This window comes from Balaenoptera acutorostrata, chromosome 6 (assembly GCF_949987535.1).
Source record: "Balaenoptera acutorostrata chromosome 6, mBalAcu1.1, whole genome shotgun sequence".
NCBI classification, from domain to species: Eukaryota; Metazoa; Chordata; class Mammalia; order Artiodactyla; family Balaenopteridae; genus Balaenoptera; species Balaenoptera acutorostrata.
This window is the reverse complement of record NC_080069.1, coordinates 113,288,591-113,311,132: the sequence shown is the minus strand read 5'-3', so window position 1 is coordinate 113,311,132 and position 22,542 is coordinate 113,288,591. Positions and strand designations below refer to the sequence as shown.

Here is a 22,542-nt window from a genome sequence, read left to right as displayed (position 1 = left end):
GTGTATATGTCTGTGTGGACATTGTTTTTTGTTTCTGAAGTATTTTTTGGGCAGATAAATTAGTGTACTTGGTCAACCTCTGAAGGAAATGGATAACTTCGACTATATGGTCTTAAGTTAAAAATGGACAAATTCCTTCAAAATACAATTTACCAAAACAGATACAGGATGGAAAGGAAAATTGGAATAACTCTTATATTAGTTACCTATTATCACATAACAAAGTACCCTCAATTTAGCGGCTTAACACAATAACATTGTTTCACGGTTTCTGTAGGTCAGGAATCTGCATGTGACTTAGAGGAGTCCTCTGCTCTGGGTCTCTCACAACCTAGGCATTAGCTGGCTCTGCAGTCATCTCGTGGCTCTCCTGGTGAAGGGTGTGCTTCCAAGCTCACTCCCCTTATTACTGGCAGGATTCACTTCCTCCTGAACTGTTGGAATGACGGCCTCAGGTTTTCATTGGCTGAAGGTTGCCCTCAGTTTTCTGCCACTTGACCCTCTCTGTAGGGCAGCTTACAATCAATATGCTAGCTTGGCTCATCCAAGCAGCAAGCAGGAAGAACCTGGGACCAAGCAGGGGGTGGGGGCCAGGTTGCATTCACGCCTGCACAAGAGAGAGCACGCAATAAAGTCACAATCTTTTATAGCCTAATCTTGGAAACAATATCCCCTTGGTTTTGTCACTTAGAAGCAAGTCACTAGGTCCAGACCCCACTCGGACTGATAGAGCTGCCAAAGACCCCTGCCTGGTATTCGTGTCCTGGCATAATCCTCTCACCTGAATGTGGACTGGACCTAGTGACTTCTTTATCCCGCATCAGGACATAAAAACCATAGAGGGGATGTTTGACACAAAAGAATTGTTAAAATTTAGTAGATGAGCGACTATAAGATTAAAGGAAATCCCATATGGTATCCTATGGCTTAGGGAGAGTAACTAAGGAAGGACAGACTTGGAAAGGGGCCTCTTATCAAGACTGGGGTGCAGACCTCATTGGAGAAGGTGAAGTTCAGCCCACTGGGCAGCAGAGAAGTTTGCTGGTTTACCCAGGCTGGGACTGGTTGCTGGCAAGCAGAAAGCAAGTCTCTGGAACACAGGCAAGCTGCAGAGGAGCCTGCGGAGGGAACTGGCGCCAGTGCAGACAGGAGGCCTTCAGGACACTGATTTCCACGTTGAGAGGGTCACAGGAAAATTATTGCTAGGCCAGACAGAGGTTGCAAGATCATCAAGGAACCACATGTGCTGGGCCTGTGGCTGGGGAAGAACCCACTGCATGTCCTTACAGCCGTACCACTGACCACAGCCCCTCCTCCTCCAGTGCCCTCTAGTGAGGAAGCTTATCATTGTGCTCACTGCAAAGGAGAGATGCTTAAAGGAATTCAGTCCATTATTGCAAAGCAAGAAGGGTGAATTGAGAGCTTAAAGATTATTTATTGGCACAGGGACCATTTTAGAAGCTGCCTGCCATAGCGTTGTATCTACTAAACAAGTGAAATTCATTATGAAAAGCTTCCCACAAAGAAAACTCCAGGCCTCCCAATGGTTTCACAGGTGAATTCTATTAAACATTTAAGGACAAAATAACCTCAGTTTCACAGAAGCGCCTTCAGAAAATGGAGGAGGAGGGAACTTCCTAACTAGTTTTATTAGATGAATAAAACCCTGGCATCAAAACCTGACAATAACTTCACAAAAAATTACAGCTCAATATCCCTTGTGAACATAGATGCAAAAATCCTTAAAGTGTTAGCAAATCCAGATATTTATATATATATAAATTATAATACATCATATCCAAATAGGGTTTATCTCAGTAATGTAAGGTTGGTTTAACACTTGAAAATCAACTAGTGTAATCCACCATTATTAATCAGAATACAGGTTATATTTGTTATTATAAGGTCTCAAAATTTAATGAAGCTCCATTCTGATGGGCTTACAGAGATTAAAAATGTATATGTAAATAAGAAACCGAAATATTTCTAAAAAAAAAATTTGCCTCTTACATTGTAAGTGTGTGGGCTATTTAAAGAAAAATATTGTTATTAAGAGTATTGTTACTAAAGCTATGAAAGCAAAGAGGTTTTCTGATTTTATCAGATGCTTTCAATCAAAACCTTAAAAAGAAATGTAATTGCTTCTTAAAGACAATCCAACATCTAAAGCAAATTTCAATTTACAAAATTAAAGCCTACACTAAAGATACCAATTTAAAAATTTTTTTAAAAGCATTATATAAGGAAGTAGCCCTTATTGGTTTTACATTCATTAATACAAAAAGAAGTTTAATCTAATTGCTGTCTAAAAGTTGTTTAATTTCTAAATAAGAAAGACGTGTTCAATTGCCACAAACTGGCCCCACGCTGACAGGGAGGGAGGAAAAGAGAAAGACCAGTTATTTCAAACAATCCTCATACAGGTTGATGTCATCCAAAACCATCTTTAGACCTTTAATACTTTGATAACAAAAATAATCCAAGTGGCAGGGACAAATCTGTTCTAAATTTACAAAAATATTGGTGGAAAAAATTTTATCTGGGCAACTCAGTGGAGGACCAAATCTTGTTTTATCTCTAATTATTATGATCTGGAAAAACTATAAGGGTAGAGCAAGCCTTGGAACCCAGCTTCGAGGCATTTAAGCATTTCTATATAAATTTCATTCAGTTACTTCAAAACTTTAAATATGTTTAATAATAGTTTGTAAATCTTCTGGTTGGATCAAGATTTTCCCTTGATAAAAGGCAAATGCTTTATTTAACAGCTTATTTTGTTTTTCCCACTAGGGAATACCTTCAATACTCTCTATGGATAAACAAAAACCTTACATTACAGGTAAAATACTTGACAAACTATAAATTACACATGGTACTCTCATTAAAAGGAAACTTCACTATCCACATCATCCCCAGATACTGGTAAGATAAATTGAGTGGTCCTGATGAACACTGTTAACTCTCTCATGCACACAGTCATATTCCTGACAGGTGCAAACTACACTCCCAGCAAGGATACCACTGGATAATCCCTCTATAATACACAACTAGGATAATGAATATATTAAAAGAGACCAATGAAAATGAATCTTAAAACTGTAAATTTACATTTAGACTTGCATTTTATTAGTTTTCTCCTCCTCTTTCTCTTACTTTTTACCTTTTGTTTATTCCTGTTTTCTGTCCTCTCAACTCTTTAAGCCGTGTAATTTACAATGACAGCTATCCTTTCTGGCTTTTTTTTTTTTTTAAAGATTTATTTATTGATTCATTCATTGATTGATTGCTATGTTAGGTCTTTGTTTCTGTGCGAGGGCTTTCTCTAGTTGCGGCAAGCGGGGGCCACTCTTCATCGCGGTGCGCGGGCCTCTCATTATCGCGGCCTCTCTTGTTGCGGAGCACAGGCTCCAGACGCGCAGGCTCAGTAATTGTGGCTCACGGGCCTAGTTGCTCCGCGGCATGTGGGATCTTCCCAGACCATGGCTCGAACCCGTGTCCCCTGCATTAGCAGGCAGACTCTCAACCACTGCGCCACCAGGGAAGCCCCTCCTTTCTGGCTTTTAATTATGTTACCTAACTTCAAAATCCTCAGGACTTCCCTGGTGGCTCAGTGGTTAAGAATCCGCCTGCCAATGCAGGGAACATGGGTTTGATCCCTGGTCCGGGAAGATCCCACATGCTGTGGAGCAACTAAGCCCGTGTGCCACAACTACTGAAGCCCATGCGCCTAGAGTCCGTGCTCCGCAACAAGAGAAGCCACCGCAATGAGAAGCCCGCTCACCGCAACGAAGAGTAGCCCTCGCTCACCGCAACTAGACAAAAGCCCACACGCAGCAACGAAGACCCAGCGCAGACAAAAAAAAAAAAAAAAAAAAAAAAATCCTCTAAAATATTATCAACCTAAATATGTCTCCATACTTAACTGGCCTTCGGTCCCCCTAAAGAGAGCTTCTGTGGTAGGTAGTTCATAGGATGGGCCCCTCAGCCTCTTGGTATGGTATTCATGTTCTTCTCTAATTCCTTCCCCTTGAGTGTGGGCTGGACTCACTGGCTCATTTCTAATGAAAATAATACAACTGAAGTGATTGGGTGTAACTTCTAAGGTTAGGTTATAAAAGACTGGTTTCCATCTTGGTCTTAGATTCCATGAAAATAATACAACTGAAGTGATTGGGTGTAACTTCTAAGGTTAGGTTATAAAAGACTAGCTTCCATCTTGGTCTTAGATTCCGGCTCTCTCTCTCTCTCTCTCTTACAATATACAGAGACAACCTGTTCTGTGTACTTCTACTTAACAGTTTTCTAGAGAATCTATAAATAGCTAACATTGTTTTCATTGATGCCTTGAGCCAGCCAGCTCCAGGGCAGACTGCCTAGACTGACTGCTTTGCAAAATGCTAGCTTGTCAGTTTCCCTCTAGAAAAGCAGACAGGACTCATGGTTTCCGGACATCCCACATTTCCCCCCTGTCTTTTATGAATCCATTTTTTAAACCCTCGTTGACAGTCACCTATTGATTCTCTCCTTCCTATGAGTAAATTTGTTTGCATATAATTAACTGCCTCCATGGTATTCTTTGACAGGAGTATATATAGAACGAATATACACAAAGAAGGTGTCAAAAGTTTGAACCTGGGGCATTCCGTTATTTAGAGGTCAGAAGCAGAGCAGTTAATGAGGGTATCAACAAAGCTGGAGAAAATAGGAGAAGGTATCCTTCTGAAAACCAAGAGAAGAAAGGGTTTCCAGAAGGAGTGATTAACTGTCAAATGCTGCTGAGTGGTTCAATTAAAGCAGAACTGAGACTTTACCGAGGATTTGGCAACTTGGAAGTCACTGCCTTCATAGGTGTGGTTTCAGTGGACCAGTGGGAACAAAAACCTAACTGAAGTAGGACGAGGAGGGAATAGAGCAGATCTATTAGATCTGGCTGTAAAGGAGATCAGAGAAATGAGATGTGGCTGGAGAGGCATGGTGAGGGAGGAAAGTGAGGGTTGACTCTAAAAAAATTGTTAACTTTTGGAACGTAATAGATAATACTTTCACATGATTAAAAATTACACATAAAACATTATGTATAAAATGTCTCCCTTTCACTCCTGATTCCCATCTGAATTTATTATTTCTTGTATTTTCTTCAATTCTTTTCTTCATGCACACATAAGAAAATATTATTTGTTCCTATTTTTTATTGCAAAAGGCAGGAAACTAATGCATAATGTTCTCCATGTTCCTTTATTTTTAAACAATACATTCATGCAAGTATATCTATAGGATAAACTTCCAGGAGTGGAATTGCTGGGTTAAAGGCATATGTTTTTGCAATACTGATAGATATTTCTCAATTGCCATCCATAAGAGTTGTATCAACTTATACTTTCACCAGCCATGTATTCCCCACAGTCTCACTGTTATCAAACTTTTTTTTTTAAACAATCTGAACAGTGGAAAATGGTATCTGAGAGGATTTTATTAGAAATGAAAACTAGGAAAATTTTAGAAAGAAAATAGAAAATAGTAGAAAGAAAGCCTGAATATGCAGGGGAGAGAGAGAGGAGGTAACGGCAGGAGCAGACTTCCTTACTAGGCTGGAGGAGCGGGATCTGCTGCACTGGTGATTCATTTAACAGGTACAGATGCAGGGGGTTGTTGTACATTTTGAAGGTGCAAGTGTCTTTTGATTGCTTCTATTTTTCATGTGAAATAAGAATCGCGGTCATAAGGTAGGCGAGGAGAGGGGAGAGGGTGTTGAACATTTGAGAGAAGAGATGTGAACTGCTTCGCTTAGAGAGTCGGGGAGTAGCCTGCCCAGGGCAACTACGATTGTTGAGCAGCTCTGAGGGCCCCCATGAAGATTGCAGCCTTAAATTTAAAGTGAATTTTGAAGGAAAAGGAGCACCATACATGAAGAAGACCCCTGCTTCAGGGAGATGTGAGTAAAAACAAAAAAGCAAAGCATTCATCTAGTATTCATTTAACAAATATTTAGGGGGACTCTCCTACACAGAGGCACTGTTGCTGGGTCCTGGCTTGTCACGTAACAGCAGATCACAAGCATATTCAAGTTGGCTGTTCACACAAATCTGATTAAGGTAAGATTATTCATTATGCAAACAAAAAATATAAAAAGTTACCATAGGATCTCTTTATATGAATTGTTCTTATGTTTGGGGATGGGGGTTCTGACTCTTTGGGTAGCCTGAACAAACAGCTTCTCAGAAAAATATGCACATATACAAATTTGCAGACAATTGCAGGTGGTATAGAATCACAAATTAAGAATCTCTCAAACTTTAGGGAAATAAAACTTACCTATTTTAAAGGGTGTATTGTTTTAGTATATTTCGAATGATTCAATTTACACAAAGCTTTCCATGAGCTACTTCGTGTTATGTACTGGACATCTCAATAAGGGCTCAGAATTTGAAATTATTTTAGGTTTCCAAAAAGTTGCAAAAATAGTATAGAGTACCCCTATGTTCTTCACCCAGAATCCCCTAAAGTTATCATCTTACATAACCGTAGTACAATTATCAAAATCAAAACTATTGATACAATAATATTATTACTTGATACACCTTGTTCAAATTTCGTCAGTTGTCCCATTCACGTCCTTTTTCTGTTCCACGGTCCAATCCAGGATTTCACTTTGCGTTTAGTTGTCCTGGACTTGGCTTTTTTTTTTTTTCTTCTTCTTCTTCTTTTTTAATCCAAAAGGGCTATGTGTTCTTGGGCAAATTAATGTCCGAGTCTGTCTTCTGTCTTAATAGACGTGATGTGAAGAATCAATAAAAAAAAATACATGTGGAATGTTTTCGGAAACTTCAAAGGTAACGAAATTGTTCTTACTGCTCAAAGCTGGTCATATCTAGTGTGGCCTTTCGTTCAAATTAAAACAAAAATAAAAATAGAAGCGTATTATTATTGTCGAGATGTTTGTCCCCAAGTAGGACCCGTAGCGTCTCCCTTGGCCGCCAGGACACGCTTCCTCTAATTGGGCAGCGTGTATCCGCGCTGACGCAGGAAGGCCGCCTCATTGGTCCGCGCAGTCGGGACTCAGGCGGCTTTTCTCTTAGTGCTCAAGGCGCCGACCCATTTCTCTTTCTCCAGCCGAGTGCTCCCTTCCTTACTAAGTGCCAGCCTGAAGGGATCCAGACTGAGGTAGGCCGGATAGCTGCACTGAGGTCAGCCGGGAAGAAGCGGCGGGCATGGAATACCGGTGGGAGGTGGTGGAATACGGGTGGTCGGCGAGCCTGGATGAGACGGTCTTGTCGGTGCGTCCCCTCGACCCCCACACTCTCCGCGACTTCCCTGCCCCGTCTCCTCTGCTGGCCCCACCTCCCTCGGGCATCCCTAGAGCTTCCGCGCCCCTCCGCCGCGCTTCCGCTGGCCCCGCCCTCGACCCTCAAAGGTCCCGCCTCCTTCGCGAACCCTCCCGCTGGCCCCGCCCTCGACTCCTCCCCCGAAGGGCCCCGTCTCCTCCGCCAGCCCTCCCGCTGGCCCCGCCCTCGACTACATCCCGCCAACGGCCCCGCCTCCTCCGCCGGCCCTCCCGCTGGCCCCCCCCCTGCCCCGCCAGCTCTCCCGCTGGCCCCGCCCTCGACTCCTCCCCGCGAAAGGCCTCGCATCCCACTAGCCCCTCCGCTGGCCCTGCGCTTGCCGCCTCCTCCTCAGCGGCCCCGCCCTGACCGAGCACACATTCCTCCCCGTCTCTTTCTTCCCACTTTTACCGCCTTGGTCCCTCTGCCTCTTTAAGTTAGGTTTAGTCCCCCTATTTCTCTCCACCCCGCCGCGCCCGGCCGTGTACCTGCACCTTTTTCTCAACCCTGCCACTTAGGTACCTCTCTCCTCATCTGACTGCCCGGGTCACCGGATTCCCCCACTGATTCAGGCTGCCTCTATATGAGCTTGACAGATTGTGCAGAGGCCTCGTGCTGGGCATTGGAGGTCTCTGTTTGCAAGACCTCCCCGCCCGGTGGGAGAGTCACTTGTAATGGAGTCTAACAGGCTCGGGGATGCCTTTAATCAAAGATGCATAGGATTGGGATGTTTAAAGGAAGGGGTGCTGGAGTTACAGCTCCTCCTTGTGCGATCTGCAAGCAGGCCTGGCAGGGACTAAGCTGTACCTTTCTCCCAGAATGTACCGGGCTTCTTCTGATGCAGAAGCTTGGCTCTAACCATTGTCCTTTAAACACTGGGGAATGATTAAAATCTTGTCATGGGCCCGTCTTTTAACCAAAGTTATTAGGGCTTCAGAGCCCATCCATCCTAACCCTCGCTGTGCTGATTGGGAGGTGGAAGGAAAGAGACAGATGAATGATTGGCTTAGGCAAACAGTGAGTCAACATCCCATTCTTGATGCTGCTTTTTGGAGTTTTTCCTGAGGGTTCTTACCCAGTTTTTCAATTACCAGCAGTCTTACTTGGTGGGTAAACCAAAGAGTATGTGTAGATAAATCCTTCAGTCAGTCAGTAGATTCCTCCAAGCCACCAGTAGATTCTCTACTTCAGTGTATACTATTCAGAAGACAATGACTCACACCTTCAGTCTGTTGGAGTCAGGAATCCCTGGGGTCTGAGCCCAGCTCCACCATTTGCTGTAAAGGTTGGCAGAGAAATTTTATCTGAGCCTCAGTTTTACCTTCTACAGCAAGAGCATGATAAACCCTATCATGCATGGTCATGGTATGGATTTGCTGAGATCCTGCTTATGAAAACAGTCACTCTTACGGTCCTGTACATAATAGGATCTGAGCACAGGTGAGCCCTAACTCTTCAGATTCATGTCTGTCTGATTCAAGCCAGCAAAGAGCCTGCTATGTCACCCTCTCCCAGGCACCATGACGACCCTGGATGATAAGTTACTGGGGGAGAAGCTGCAGTACTATTACAGCAGCAGCGAGGATGAGGAGAGTGACCACGAGGACAAGGACAGAAGCAGGGGTGCCCTGGCCGGCAGTTCCATGCCTGCAGATGCTGAGTTGGCAGGCGAAGGCATCTCAGTTAACACAGGTACTGGAAATCCCTGTGCTCTGGGAACAGGTTTAAAAAATGTCCGTTAAATATGTATCAGAAGTCTCGTGATCAGTTCTTTTTTTTTTTTTTTAATTTTTGAATTTTATTTTATTTACTTTTTTATACAGTAGGTTCTTATTAGTCATCAGTTTTATACACATCAATCCCAATCGCCCATTTCCTCACACCACCATCCCCACCCCCCGCAGCTTTCCCTCCTGGTGTCCATTCGTTTGTTCTCTACATCTGTGTCTCAACTTCTGCCCTGCAAACCAGTTCATCTGTACCATTTTTCTAGGTTCCACATACATGCGTTAATATACGATATTTGTTTTTCTCTTTCTGACTTACTTCACTCTGTATGACAGTCTCTAGATCCATCCACGTATCCACAAATGACCCAATTTCGTTCTGTTTTATGGTTGAGTAATATTCCATTGTATATATATATACCACATCTTCTTTATCCATTCATCTGTCGATGGGCATGAAGGTTGCTTCCATGACCTGGCTATTGTAAATAGTGCTGCAATGAACATTGGGGTGCATGTGTCTTTTTGAATTATGGTTTTCTCTGGGTATATGCCCAGTAGTGGGGTTGCTGGATCATATGGTAATTCTATTTTTAGTTTTTTAAGGAACCTCCATACTGTTCTCCATAGTGGCTGTATCAATTTACATTCCCACCAACAGTGCAAGAGGGTTCCCTTTTCTCCACACCCTCTCCAGCATTTGTTGTTTGTAGATTTTCTGATGATGCCCATTCTAACTGGTGTGAGGTGATACCTCATTGTAGTTTTGATTTGCATTTCTCTAATAATTAATGATGTTGAGCAGCTTTTCATGTGCTTCTTGGCCATCTGTATGTCTTCTTTGGAGAAATGTCTATTTACGTCTTCTGCCCATTTTTGGATTGGATTGTTTGTTTCTTTAATATTGAGCTGCATGAGCTGTTTATATATTTTGGAGATTAATCCTTTGTCCGTTGATTCGTTTGCACATATTTTCTCCCATTCTGAGGGTTGTCTTTTCGTCTTGTTTATGGTTTCCTTTGCTGTGCAAAAGCTTTGAAGTTTCATTAGGTCCCATTTGTTTATTTTTGTTTTTATTTCTATTACTCTAGGAGGTGGATCAAAAAAGATCTTGCTGTAATTTATGTCAAAGAGTGTTCTTCCTATGTTTTCCTCTAAGAGTTTTATAGTGTCCGGTCTTAAATTTAGGTCTCTAATCCATTTTGAGTCTATTTTTGTGTATGGTGTTAGGGAGTGTTCTAATTTCATTCTTTTACATGTAGCTGTCCAGTTTTCGCACCACTTATTGAAGAGACTGTCTTTTCTCCGTTGTATATCCTTGCCTCCTTTGTCATAGATTAGTTGACCATCGGTGCGTGGGTTCATCTCTGGGCTTTCTATCTTGTTCCATTGATCTATGTTTCTGTTTTTGTGCCAGTACCATATTGTCTTGATTACTGTAGCTTTGTAGTATAGTCTGAAGTCAGGGAGTCTGATTCCTCCAGCTCCGTTTTTTTCCCTCAAGACTGCTGTGGCTATTCGGGGTCTTTTGTGTCTCCATACACATTTTAAGATTTTTTTTTCTAGTTCTGTAAAAAATGCCATTGGTAATTTGATAGGGATTGCATTGAATCTGTAGATTGCTTTGGGTAGTATAGTAATTTTCACAATATTGATTCTTCCAATCCAAGAATATGGTATATCTCTCCATCTGTTGGTATCATCTTTAATTTCTTTCATCAGTGTCATAGTTTTCTGCATACAGGTCTTTTGTCTCCCTAGGTAGGTTTATTCCTAGGTATTTTATTCTTTTTGTTGCAATGGTAAATGGGAGTGTTTCCTTAATTTCTCTTTCAGATTTTTCATCATTAGTGTATAGGAATGCAAGAGATTTCTCTTCATTAATTTTGTATCCTGCAACTTCACCAAATTCATTGATTAGCTCTAGTAGTTTGCTGGTGGCATTTTTAGGATTCTCTATGTATAGTATCATGTCATCTGCAAACAGTGACACTTTTACTTCTTCTTTTCCGATTTGTATTCCTTTTATTTCTTTTTCTTCTCTGATTGCCATGGCTAGGACTTCCAAAACTATGTTGAATAATAGTGGTGAGAGTGGACATCCTTGTCTTGTTCCTGATCTTAGAGGAAAGGCTTTCAGTTTTTCACCATTGAGAATGATGTTTGCTGTGGGTTTGTCATATATGGCCTTTATTATGTTGAGGTAGGTTCCCTCTATGCCCACTTTCTGGAGAGTTTTTATCATAAATGGGTGTTGAATTTTGTCAAAAGCTTTTTCTGCATCTATTGAGATGATCATATGGGTTTTATTCTTCAATTTGTTAATATGGTGTATCACATTGATTGATTTGCATATACTGAAGAATCCTTGCATCCCTGGCATAACTCCCACTTGATCATGGTGTATGATCCTTTTAATGTGTTGTTGGATTCTGTTTGCTAGTATTTGTTGAGGATTTTTGCATCTATATTCATCAGTGATATTGGTCTGTAATTTTCTTTTCTTGTAGTATCTTTGTCTTGTTTTGGTATCAGGGTGATGGTGGCCTCATAGAATGAGTTTGGGAGTGTTCCTTCCTCTGCAATTTTTTGGAAGAGTTTGAGAAGGATAGGTGTTAGCTCTTCTCTAAATGTTTGATAGAATTCACCTGTGAAGCCATCTGGTCCTGGACTTTTGTTTGTTGGAAGATTTTTAATCACAGTTTCTCTCTTTTTTTTTTTTTTTTTTTATTTATTTATTTATTTATTTATTTATTTATGACTGTGTTGGGTCTTCGTTTCTGTGTGAGGGCTTTCTCTAGTTGTGGCAAGTGGGGACCACTCTTCATCGCGGTGCGCGGGCCTCTCACCATCGCGGCTAATCACAGTTTCAATTTCATTGCTTGTGATTGGTCTGTTCATATTTTCTATTTCTTCCTGGTTCAGTCTTGGAAAGTTATACCTTTCTAAGAATTTGTCCATTTCTTCCAGGTTGTCCATTTTATTGACAGAGAGTTGCTTGTAGTAGTCTCTTAGGATGCTTTGTATTTCTGCGGTGTCTGTTGTAACTTCTCCTTTTTCATTTCTAATTTTATTGACTTGAGTGCTCTCCCCCTTTTTCTTCATGAGCCTGGCTAATGGTTTATCACTTTTGTTTATCTTCTCAAAGAACCAGCTTTTAGTTTTATTGATCTTTGCTATTGTTTTCTTTGTTTCTATTTCATTTATTTCTGATCTGATCTTTATGATTTCTTTCCTTCTGCTAACTTTGGGTTTTGTTTGTTCTTCTTTCTCTAGTTCCTTTAGGTTTAAGGTTAGATTGTTTTTTTTTTTAATTAATTAATCAATTTATTTTTGGCTGCATTGGGTCTTGGTTGCTGTGCGCAGGCTTTCTCTAGTTGCAGCGAGTGGGGGCTACTCTTCGTTGTGGTGCACGGGCTTCTCATTGCGGTGGCTTCTCTTGTTGCGGAGCATGGGCTGTAGGCGCGCGGGCTTCAATAGTTGTGGCTCGCGGGCTTTAGAGCGCAGGCTCAGTAGTGGTGGCGCACGGGCTTAGTTGCTCCGAGGCATGTGGGATCCTCCTGGACCAGGGCTCAAACCCGTGTCCCTTGCATTGGCAGGCAGATTCTTAACCACTGGACCACCAGGGAAGTCCCGGTTAGATTGTTTATTTGAGATTTTTCTTGTTTCTTGAGGTAGGCTTGTATAGCTATAAGCTACCCTCTTAGAACTGCTTTTGCTGCATCCCATAGGTTTTGGATCGTCATGTTTTCATCGTCATTTGTCTCTAGGTATTTTTTGATTTCCTCTTTGATTTTTTCAGTGATCTCTTGGTTATTTAGTAATGTATTGTTTAGCCTCCATGTGTTTGTGTTTTTTACATTCTTTTCCCTGTAATTCATTTCTAATCTCATAGGGTTGTGGTCAGAAAAGATGCTTGATATGATTTCAATTTTCTTAAATTTACTGAGGCTTGATTTGTGACCCAAGATGTCATCTATCCTAGAGAATGTTCCCTGTGCACTTGAGAAGAAAGTGTAATCTGCTGTCTTTGGATGGAATGTTGTATAAATATCAATCAAATCTGTCTGGTCTAGTGTGTCATTTAAAGCTTCTGTTTCCTTATTTATTTTCATTTTGGATGATCTGTCCATTGGTGTAAGTGAGCTGTTAAAGTCCCCCACTATTATTGTGTTACTGTCAATTTCCTCTTTTATAGCTGTTAGCAGTTGCCTTATGTATTGAGGTGCTCCTACGTTGGGTGCATATATATTTATAATTGTTATATCTTCTTCTTGGATTGATCCCTTGATAATTATGTAGTGTCCTTCCTTGTCTCTTGTAACAGTCTTTATTTTAAAGTCTATTTTATGTGATATGAGTATTGCTACTCCAGCTTTCTTTTGATTTCCATTTGCATGGTATATCTTTTTCCATCCCCTCACTTTCAGTCTGTATGTGTCCCTAGGTCTGAAGTGGGTCTCTTGTAGACAGCATATAGATGGGTCTTGTTTTTGTATCCATTCAGCAAGCCTGTGTCTTTTGGTTGGAGCATTTAATCCATTCACGTTTAAGGTAATTTTGATATGTATGTTCCTATGACCATTTTCTTAATTGTTTTGGGTTTGTTTTTGTAGATCCTTTTCTTGTCTTGTGTTTCCCACTTAGAGAAGTTCCTTTAGCATTTGTTGTAGAGCTGGTTTGGTGGTGCTGAATTCTCTTAGCTTTTGCTTGTCTGTAAAGCTTTTGATTTCTCCATCGAATCTGAATGAGATCCTTGCCGGGTAGAGTAATCTTGGTTGTAGGTTCTTCCGTTTCATCACTTTAAGTATATCATGCCAGTCCCTTCTGGCTTGTAGAGTTTCTGCTGAGAAATCAGCTGTTAACCTTATGGGAGTTCCCTTCTATGTTATTTGTCATTTTTCCCTTGCTGCTTTCAATAATTTTTCTTTGTCTTTAATTTTTGCCAATTTGACTACTATGTGTCTCGGTGTGTTTCTCCTTGGGTTTATCCTGTATGGGACTCGCTGCGCTTCCTGGACTTGGGTGGCTATTTCCTTTCCCATGTTAGGGAAGTTTTCAACTATAATCTCTTCAGATATTTTCTCTGGTCCTCTCTCTCTCTCTTCTCCTTCTGGGACCCCTATAATGCGAATGTTGTTGCATTTGATGTTGTCCCAGAGGTCTCTTAGGCTGTCTTCATTTCTTTTCATTCTTTTTTCTTTATTCTGGTCTGCAGCAGTGAATTCCACCATTCTGTCTTCCAGGTTACTTACCTGTTCTTCTGCCTGTTATTCTGCTATTGATTCCTTCTAGTGTAGTTTTCATTTCAGTTATTGTATTGTTCATCTTTGTTTGTTTGTTTTAATTCTTCTAGGTCTTTGTTAAACATTTCTTGCATCTTCTCAATCTTTGCCTCCATTCTTTTTCCGAGGTCCTGGATCATCTTCACTATCATTATTCTGAATTCTTTTCTGGAAGGTTGCCTATCTGCACTTCATTTAGTTGTTTTTCTGGTGTTTTATCTTGTTCCTTCATCTGGTACTTAGCCCTCTGCCTTTTCATCTTGTCTATCTTTCTGTGAATGTGGTTTTCGTTCCACAGGCTGCAGGACTGTAGTTCTTCTTGCTTCTGCTGTCTGCCCTCTGGTGGATGAGGCTATCTAAGAGGCTTGTGTAAGTTTCCTGATGGGAGGGACTGGTGGTGGGTCGTGATCACTTCTAATTCCAGCCCCGCGTCCAGAGATAACCTAATGTTACCATTTCACCGTGCGTGGTTCTAGCCATTTCAATGCACAGTACGAATATGTATGCATAGCAACATGCTGATGATTAGAACAGAGTTGCCTGCGTTTGAATCCAGCTTCTCAAATTGATAGGTGTTTGATATCACCTAAATCATGGGTATGAGTATATTGGTAGTATAAATTCCTAGAAATGGCATATTTACACTTTTACATTTTATTATTTCCAAATTGCTGTCAGTTGAGTTGGGACTGGTTTATAGTTTAAGCAGGTATGTGGTATTTCCCCATATATGTGACCTTCTACTATGTTATCAGACTTTTTGATCTTTGCCATCCTCATGGATGGCAAATGGCAACTCACCGTAGTTTTATTTTCTATCTTTTTAGGAGTGATGTTGAGCCTCTCTTCATAATTTTAAGGGTTGTATTCATATCCTTTGCTCAGTTTTGAAATTGGGTAGTTGGTCTTTTTCTTCTTAGGGAACTATAAAGGAAATTAATCTGTGGTATGAGTTGCAAATATTTCTACCAGTTTATTGTTTGACTCCTGGCTTTTGTTCTCATCCTGGCAGAAAGTTTTTTTTATTGTTATGTGCTTGAAAGCATTATTTTATAGTTTCTTAGTTTTGTTTCTTATATAAAAGGCCTTTTCTTCACTCCAGGATTATAAAAAGACAGTCCCATGCCTTTTTTTTTTTTTTTTTTAGTATTTTTATGATTTTTTTTTTTTTTAACACAACGATTTATCTGGAATTCATTTCGGTGCAAGGTATGTGGTAGGACTCCAACTTAATTTTTTTTGGATTGCTGCCCAGTTGTTTCAGCATCATTTATTGAATAAACCATCTTTTCTCCATTGTTTTGAAATGTCAGTTTTATCACGTACTGACTTTCTGCTTATATTTGCATCTTTAGCCGTACTTTGTAGTCTCTTCCACTGATTCGTCTTTTACTGTGCTATATCACACTGTTTTTAAGTATCGTGTTATAATATGTTTTAGTATCTGGTAGGTCTGGTCCCCCCCATACAATACCCTTCTATGTTATTATTTTCTTAACTTTTGCTTTCTTATTTTTCCACAGCAAATTCAGGAGCATGCACACGTGTGTAATCACATACTTTTATCAGAAACGCATTAAATATATGGATTAATTTGGGGATAATTGGTACCCTTGTGATGTTGCATCTTCCTAGCCAGGAATATGGCGTTGCTCCATTTATTCAGGTCTTTTGTAGTGTTTCTTGGCAGCATTTTAAAGTTTTCTTTATACAGATGTTTATATTTTTGTCTGTAGTAGCAGATGACCTCCTAGTCTCAGTGGTTTGTGACAACAAAGGTTTATTTCTCAATCATGTTACATGCTGCCTGTTGGGGTCAGCAGCTGCCCCACTTCTGCTTTGTATGTCCTATCATCCAGGAACTAGGCTGAAGGAGCAGCCCCTGTCTGGGACATGCTATTCTCATGATCAAGTGTAGAGAGCAAGAGAGGGCTGTTGGAAACATGTAGTGACTCGTTACGTTTTTGCTCAGAATCCATTGGCCACAGCAAGTCACATGGGCAAGCCCCACATCAGTGCCTGGGGATACATGTTCTCATCCCACAGGAGGTATTGCACGTCATATGGTAAGGGGCAGGGCTGTATAGCATGGGGACAGGGGGGTTTGGGGGTAGCTTGACTAACAGAACAACCTGCCACAATCTTGTTAAAAAAGTCAGATAATATGGAAACATAGTAAGAAAAAAGTAAAAGTTCTCTCTCACCAGTCCCCTTAGATCTCACTGCCTAGAGACAACCACTGTTAACAGTTTACCTATTTTTCTATGGACATACACATGTACATGCACATATACAAATATCTGTAAATATTTATACATGGACATACAGTTCTTTTTCTAAAAATTGAAGGATCATACCATGATACTGTTCTGCATTTTGCTTTTTTTTTTTTTTTTTTTTGACCTAATATGTTTGGACATTTTTCATGGCAGGGAACATATAGCTGCCTCATTCTTTCTAAGAGTCGCTTTGTTTTCCTTTGAGTAGATGAATCTGAATTTATTTCACGCATCTCCTAACGTTGGGCCTTTGCGTGGCTCTTTAACTTGCAAACCGGGCTGCCTTGGACATGGTTGCGTGTAGACCACGCTGCCCTGTGTGAGTGTCCCTGTGGTGTCGATGGAGCCAGCTTTAGACAGATGTGCGCTGGCCCATAATCCCTCGCTCATCCTTGGTCGCCTCCACATTCACCCCACCTCAGGTCCAAAAGGCGTGATCAACGACTGGCGCCGCTTCAAACAGCTGGAGACTGAGCAGCGGGAGGAGCAGTGCCGGGAGATGGAGAGGCTGATCAAGAAGCTGTCCGTGAGCTGCAGGTCCCATCTGGACGAAGAGGAGGAGCAGCGGAAGCAGAAGGGCCTCCAGGAGAAGATCAGTGGGAAGGTAATCAGAAGCGCCCAGGCCTTTCTCAGAGGCTACCTGGCTGCTGGGGTTAGTGAATCTGCCTGCCAATGCAGGGGACACGGGTTCGAGCCCTGGTCCAGGAAGATCCCACATGCCGCAGAGCAACTAAGCCCGTGTGCCACAACTACTGAGCCCATGTGCCACAAGTGCTGAAGCCCTCGCACCTAGAGCCTGTGTTCCGCAACAAGAGAAGCCACCGCAATCAGAAGCCCGCGCACCGCAGTGAAGAGTAGCCCCCACTCACTGCAACTAGAGAAAGCTGTGCAGCAACGAAGACTCAATGCAGCCAAAAATAAATAAATAAATAAATAAATAAAATAAAGATATTAAGAAGCGGTGCAGTGCAGGAGAAAGTGCAGTCATGTCATAGCTTGACCACACCTGGGTTTGAATCTCAGCTGTGCCACTAGTAACTGTGGGGATGTCTCTTCCACTCTGACTCTGGTTTGTCGTTGGTTAAATGAGGTCAATCTCTCTACCTCCCAGGGCTGTGGATACAGTACCCATCACAGGCCGGTTGAAAGTGCTCAGGAAATGTGAGTTTCCTGTCCTTTCTCAAGGTCTTACCTTGAGCCAGAAATAAACCTCTGAGATCAGGAGATATTATCCCCATTTTACAGATGGTGAAACCAAAGCTGAGAGGTGGGAGGGGACTTGCTCAGGGCAGTGCCATTAAGAAATGCTAATAGGAACTAGGATTCTAACCCAGATTTTCCTGTTCTTTCCATGATGTTGTTCTGTTTCACCTGAAGCCTATTCATGAGAATTTATTTTAGTGAAGCAATACAGTAGAAGCAGGCAGACACTGTGGAAGATATTTGGAACTAGGCCCCTGACTCTCTCTTACCTTCCCAAAGCATTCTTCAAAAGGATCCTTTATTCTCCACCATGCTCTCTGACCACAGATGGATGTCTAGAAGTGCCTGAGATCATTTGGCTGTGGCCCAAAGCAGCTCTTGGCTGGAAATACCTGCCGGGGTCGGGGAGCAGACAAGAGGATTAAGTGAGGAGTTTGCCTTGACCAGGAGGATGATTTCAGGGCATTAGACTCAAGCAAGACCACAACAGGTCAGAAAGAACCACTCTGGTGGGGGAGCAGTGAGAGGGGAAGAAGAACGGCGCTGGCCGTGATGCAGTAACAACACGTGTCCTGATCTGGTGTGGCCTCCCAGCCGCCACCCTCTCGTCTGTGCCAGGGTAGGCAGAGCTGGGCTTCATCACAGGAGCAGGGATGTCTTGCTACACTAGGGCAGGAGAGGGAAAATGCTTTTGTAATGGAAGCTGGCTTCAGGACAACATGCCCACGGCTCACAACACTTCCTTGTGCTGCAGTGGAGACCAGACAAAGCCATACAACACATGATCACATGGGACAGTCCTGCTGGGTTGTTGCAGTGAGACAGAACTGGAAACTGCCTGAATGCCAGAAGTAGGGGAGTGGCTAAGCAAAATAGGGCACATTATGTATCATTTTATAAAACATGTTTGGAAGCATGAGGAATAATTTATGATATAATAGTGCTAAGTGGCAAAAGCAGGCTATAGCTTAATTGGTACACCCACAGCTGCTGTTATAAAAGCAGAAATGGTTTTAGCGTGTGACTGGTAATAAAAAGAATAGATTTTTAGAATGTGTGTGGCTGTATGTTTTGGCGTGGGGGGCAAGGAGGTTGGTGCAGGGCAGGGATTATGAGTGTTCAAGTTCCTTAATGTCCTGTTGTCTTTTCAACAAAAACAAAACAGTGGATAAAGTAATTAATCCATTGTCAGGACTGACCAAAAGACAAAAGCTCACGAAGTGATGTTATCTGATGCTGCTTGTCTGGATGGAGAGGCGCTATGACACAGTAGTTGAAAGCCTGGGTTTTTAAAAAAAATCTAGTTTGAATCCTGGTCTTATACTTGCTACCTATATGAACTTATACAGATAATCTCCAGTCTCAGAACCTCATTTTTTAAATGGGGGTAATAAAAGTCCCTTCCCGATGGGGTTATCAGAAGATTTCAGTGAGGTGTAACGCATCTAGAGTATTAGCGTGGCGCCTCATACATCTTGTGTCTCCCATGTCACTGTTGGGTTTATGTTTCTCACGCTCACTTGCTGGTCCTCCCGCAGATGACTCTGAAGGACTTTGCCATGATGAATGAGGACCAAGACGACGAGGAGTTCCTGCAGCAGTACCGGAAGCAGAGGATGGAAGAGATGCGGCAGCAGCTCCACCAGGGGCCCCAGTTCAAGCAGGTTTTTGAAATCCCCAGTGGAGAAGGGTTTCTGGACATGATTGACAAGGAGCAGAAGAGCACCCTCATCATGGTCCATATTTACGAGGACGGCATCCCAGGGACCGAAGCCATGAATGGTTGCATGATCTGCCTGGCCGCAGAGTACCCAGCCGTCAAGTTCTGCCGGGTGAAGAGCTCGGTGATTGGGGCCAGCAGTCGCTTCACCAGGAACGCCCTTCCCGCCCTGCTCATCTACAAGGGGGGCGAGCTGATAGGCAATTTTGTCCGCGTCACTGACCAGCTAGGGGAAGATTTCTTTGCAGTGGACCTTGAAGCTTTCCTCCAGGAGTTTGGATTGCTCCCAGAAAAGGAAGTCTTGTTGCTAACCTCCGTGCGTAACTCGGCCACCTGCCACAGCGAGGATAGCGATTTGGAAATAGATTGAATGGCTGGGCTGGTGGCATAAATTTCTCATTGTTTGGGCTGGAAGACACACGTCCGTGTGTTTATTTTCGTTCTTTTCTGTGTCTTCTGGCTTTTCTGCTGTTCTTTGTAGTCCCTTTTATGATATGTCAAGTCAAGAAATTCTTCTATCAAATCAGAATGCTGAATCACCTTGTGGCTATCCATAAAGTGACCTAACATTGTATAAACAGGAAGCCAGGCTTTTGAACTGTTTACTTAAGATTCTCTAGCATGACATCTCTGTTATTGTTTCCAGTCAGTATTTACATAGCATCCTGAAGACAGTGTCCTGGAAATTGTCTTCAGATGATCTCAGAGGTCTCTGCCAGGTCCGGGAATATAATTCTATAGTTCGTGTGTTATTTGCAACATAAGTAATACATTTCCTTCATCAAATCATTGTAAATTATATTTACTTATAATCAGACTCATAGTCTTAGAAGGCAGTTAAATTTTTACCCCCTAGACCGTATTCTCTCCCAGGGTCTTGTTTAAAGGTTCCAGACCATGTATGTTTGCCCCATCAAGAGGGGGGTGACCTTTGTCGCCAGAGTCGATACCCTGCTCAAGCATTATTAAGTCTACAATAGAGGAAGGATCGAGATGGACTGCCCTCTTGATGCTGAAAGACCAGCTTGGCTTGAAAATTAGAGCTGAGATAGAGCTGGGAAGCCTTTTTAAAGGAAGATCTTCCAATTAAGATACCCCTGCTCATCTTTTTCTCTGTTTCTTTTTTATTTAACAAGGTAATTTTTTGGTTTCATGTAGCTTTTGTTAAAACTTTTTTGCATATTGGAAAAGTTAATATTCAATAGAATACAGAAAATACAGAAGCAAAAATAAGAAAATTAGAATAATCTCTAATCCTGCCACCTAGGGTAAAACACTATTAATATTTTGGGATATTTCTTTCCAAGGTGTTTTCTTTGTGTACACAGACATTTTGTTTGCTTATTAAACAAAACAGTGGGATCATTCTGAACATACTGTTTTATAGTATGGTCAGCTAATATAGCAAACGTTTTTCCATGTTATTAAATACTCTTTTACAACATTTTAAAGTGGCTATTTATACCGTTGTATAGGTGTGCTGTAATTTGCTTGGTGGTTGTCTCTTGAAAACAGCAAAGACTTTTTATTACAAAAGTAATTGATGTTCATTGTAGAAAATGTAACAAACATTGTTAAGCTAAAAAGATTTAAAAGCCTTATAATTCCACCAACCAAAAATAATCCCTGTTAATCATTTTCACAGGTATCTTTCTGGTCTTCTTTCTGTGTGTTTATAATAATGATTGTCTTTTGAGTTTTTTCCTCATGTTTTTTACTTTAAAATATGTACATTGTAGGGCCAGGGAAAATGTAACCTGTAATTAAATGTTAGCTTTAAAGTTCAGTTTTGCTTTCCCTGGCTATTTAGGAATTGACTAACTGTAGAAAGGTCATGACAGTATCTCTTGTAGTTAATCAACAAAAAGAAAGTGCATGGTTTTTTAATTTAAAAAGCTCATTGTATGGTTTTTTAATTAAAAAAGCTCGTTGTAGAAAGTGTGTGGAAAGTATAGAAAATTATTAGAGGCAGAGACAACTGTTGTCAGTGTTTTTATTTTCTTCCAGTTTTTTCAATATTTTTAATACATTCAGAGCTTATTGAATTTAGTTCTGTGTTTTGTTTAATATTATATCATAAATGCTTTGAAATGTTATAAAAATTCTAAATAAATAATTTTTAACGGCCTGATAATATTCCATCACTTGGATATGCCATACTTTATTTAACCAGACCCTTAATATTGGATATTTAGATTCCTAGCTTTTTGCTAAAACACTTTGTATTTTGGGCTATATTTTGGATCATTCTCTTAGTATAGATTTCTAGAAGAGGAATTATTGGGTAATGGACAGAAACATTTTAAAAGCTTTTACAAGCCATCTACTGGTTCTCATTGGAGATGAAAATATATTGATATGCTCTCCCAGAACCTTGACTTCGCCTTTCAAGAGCAGAAATTCTAGGATAAAGTCAACAGACATGGAATGGGGAAATCTTAGAATGTTAAATCTCCAACTCAGGGGTAGTGCAAACAGCACGGGCTTTGGAGTCAGATCAAATACTGTCTGTTTCTCACTGGTGGTGGAGCTTCCGTTGAGGCGCCTAGCCTTCCTGAAACTCAGTTTCCTCGCCTTGGCAATGGGAACAACAGTACTTCATGGGTTGTTCAGTGGTTCTCCGTGTGTGGTTCAAGAACAGCAGCATGAGATACACTGGGGAACTTGTTAGAAATGCGAAGTCTCAGTCTTCATCCCAGACCTACTGCATTGGAAATTCTGGGAGTGGCTCAGCACACTTTTCACAAGCCCTCTAAGTGATTCTGAGGCTGGTTCAAGTTTGAGCATCACCAACCTGTGGGTTGAGGTGAGTGACAGCAGGTCTCACAAAACAAGGGCTCACTGCTGTTGGTTTCCTTTTTCATTTGAGTAAGGGAAGGGAGGAGTTAAAAATAGGACAGCATTCAGATTACTTCTCTTCCTCTTTGTTTATGTGATCCTCCATTTTGGTCATAGACTTGGGGGAGGGAACAAGAAACTAATATTTGTCTATTACAAACTGTCTCAGTA

General features: G+C 41.4%; 1 protein-coding gene across 1 annotated transcript; it reads left to right on the top strand.

Annotated features, from left to right (window-relative positions):
• The first annotated feature begins 7,020 nt into the window (after window positions 1–7,020).
• On the top strand, window positions 7,021–21,661 carry PDCL (phosducin like). Its single transcript, XM_007194718.3, has 4 exons — window positions 7,021–7,161; window positions 8,835–9,011; window positions 17,033–17,214; window positions 19,352–21,661. The coding sequence occupies exons 2-4, from the start codon at window positions 8,840–8,842 to the stop codon at window positions 19,901–19,903; spliced, it is 906 nt and encodes a 301-aa protein (XP_007194780.1). The 5' UTR covers window positions 7,021–7,161; window positions 8,835–8,839; the 3' UTR covers window positions 19,904–21,661.
• The last annotated feature ends 881 nt before the right edge of the window (window positions 21,662–22,542 follow it).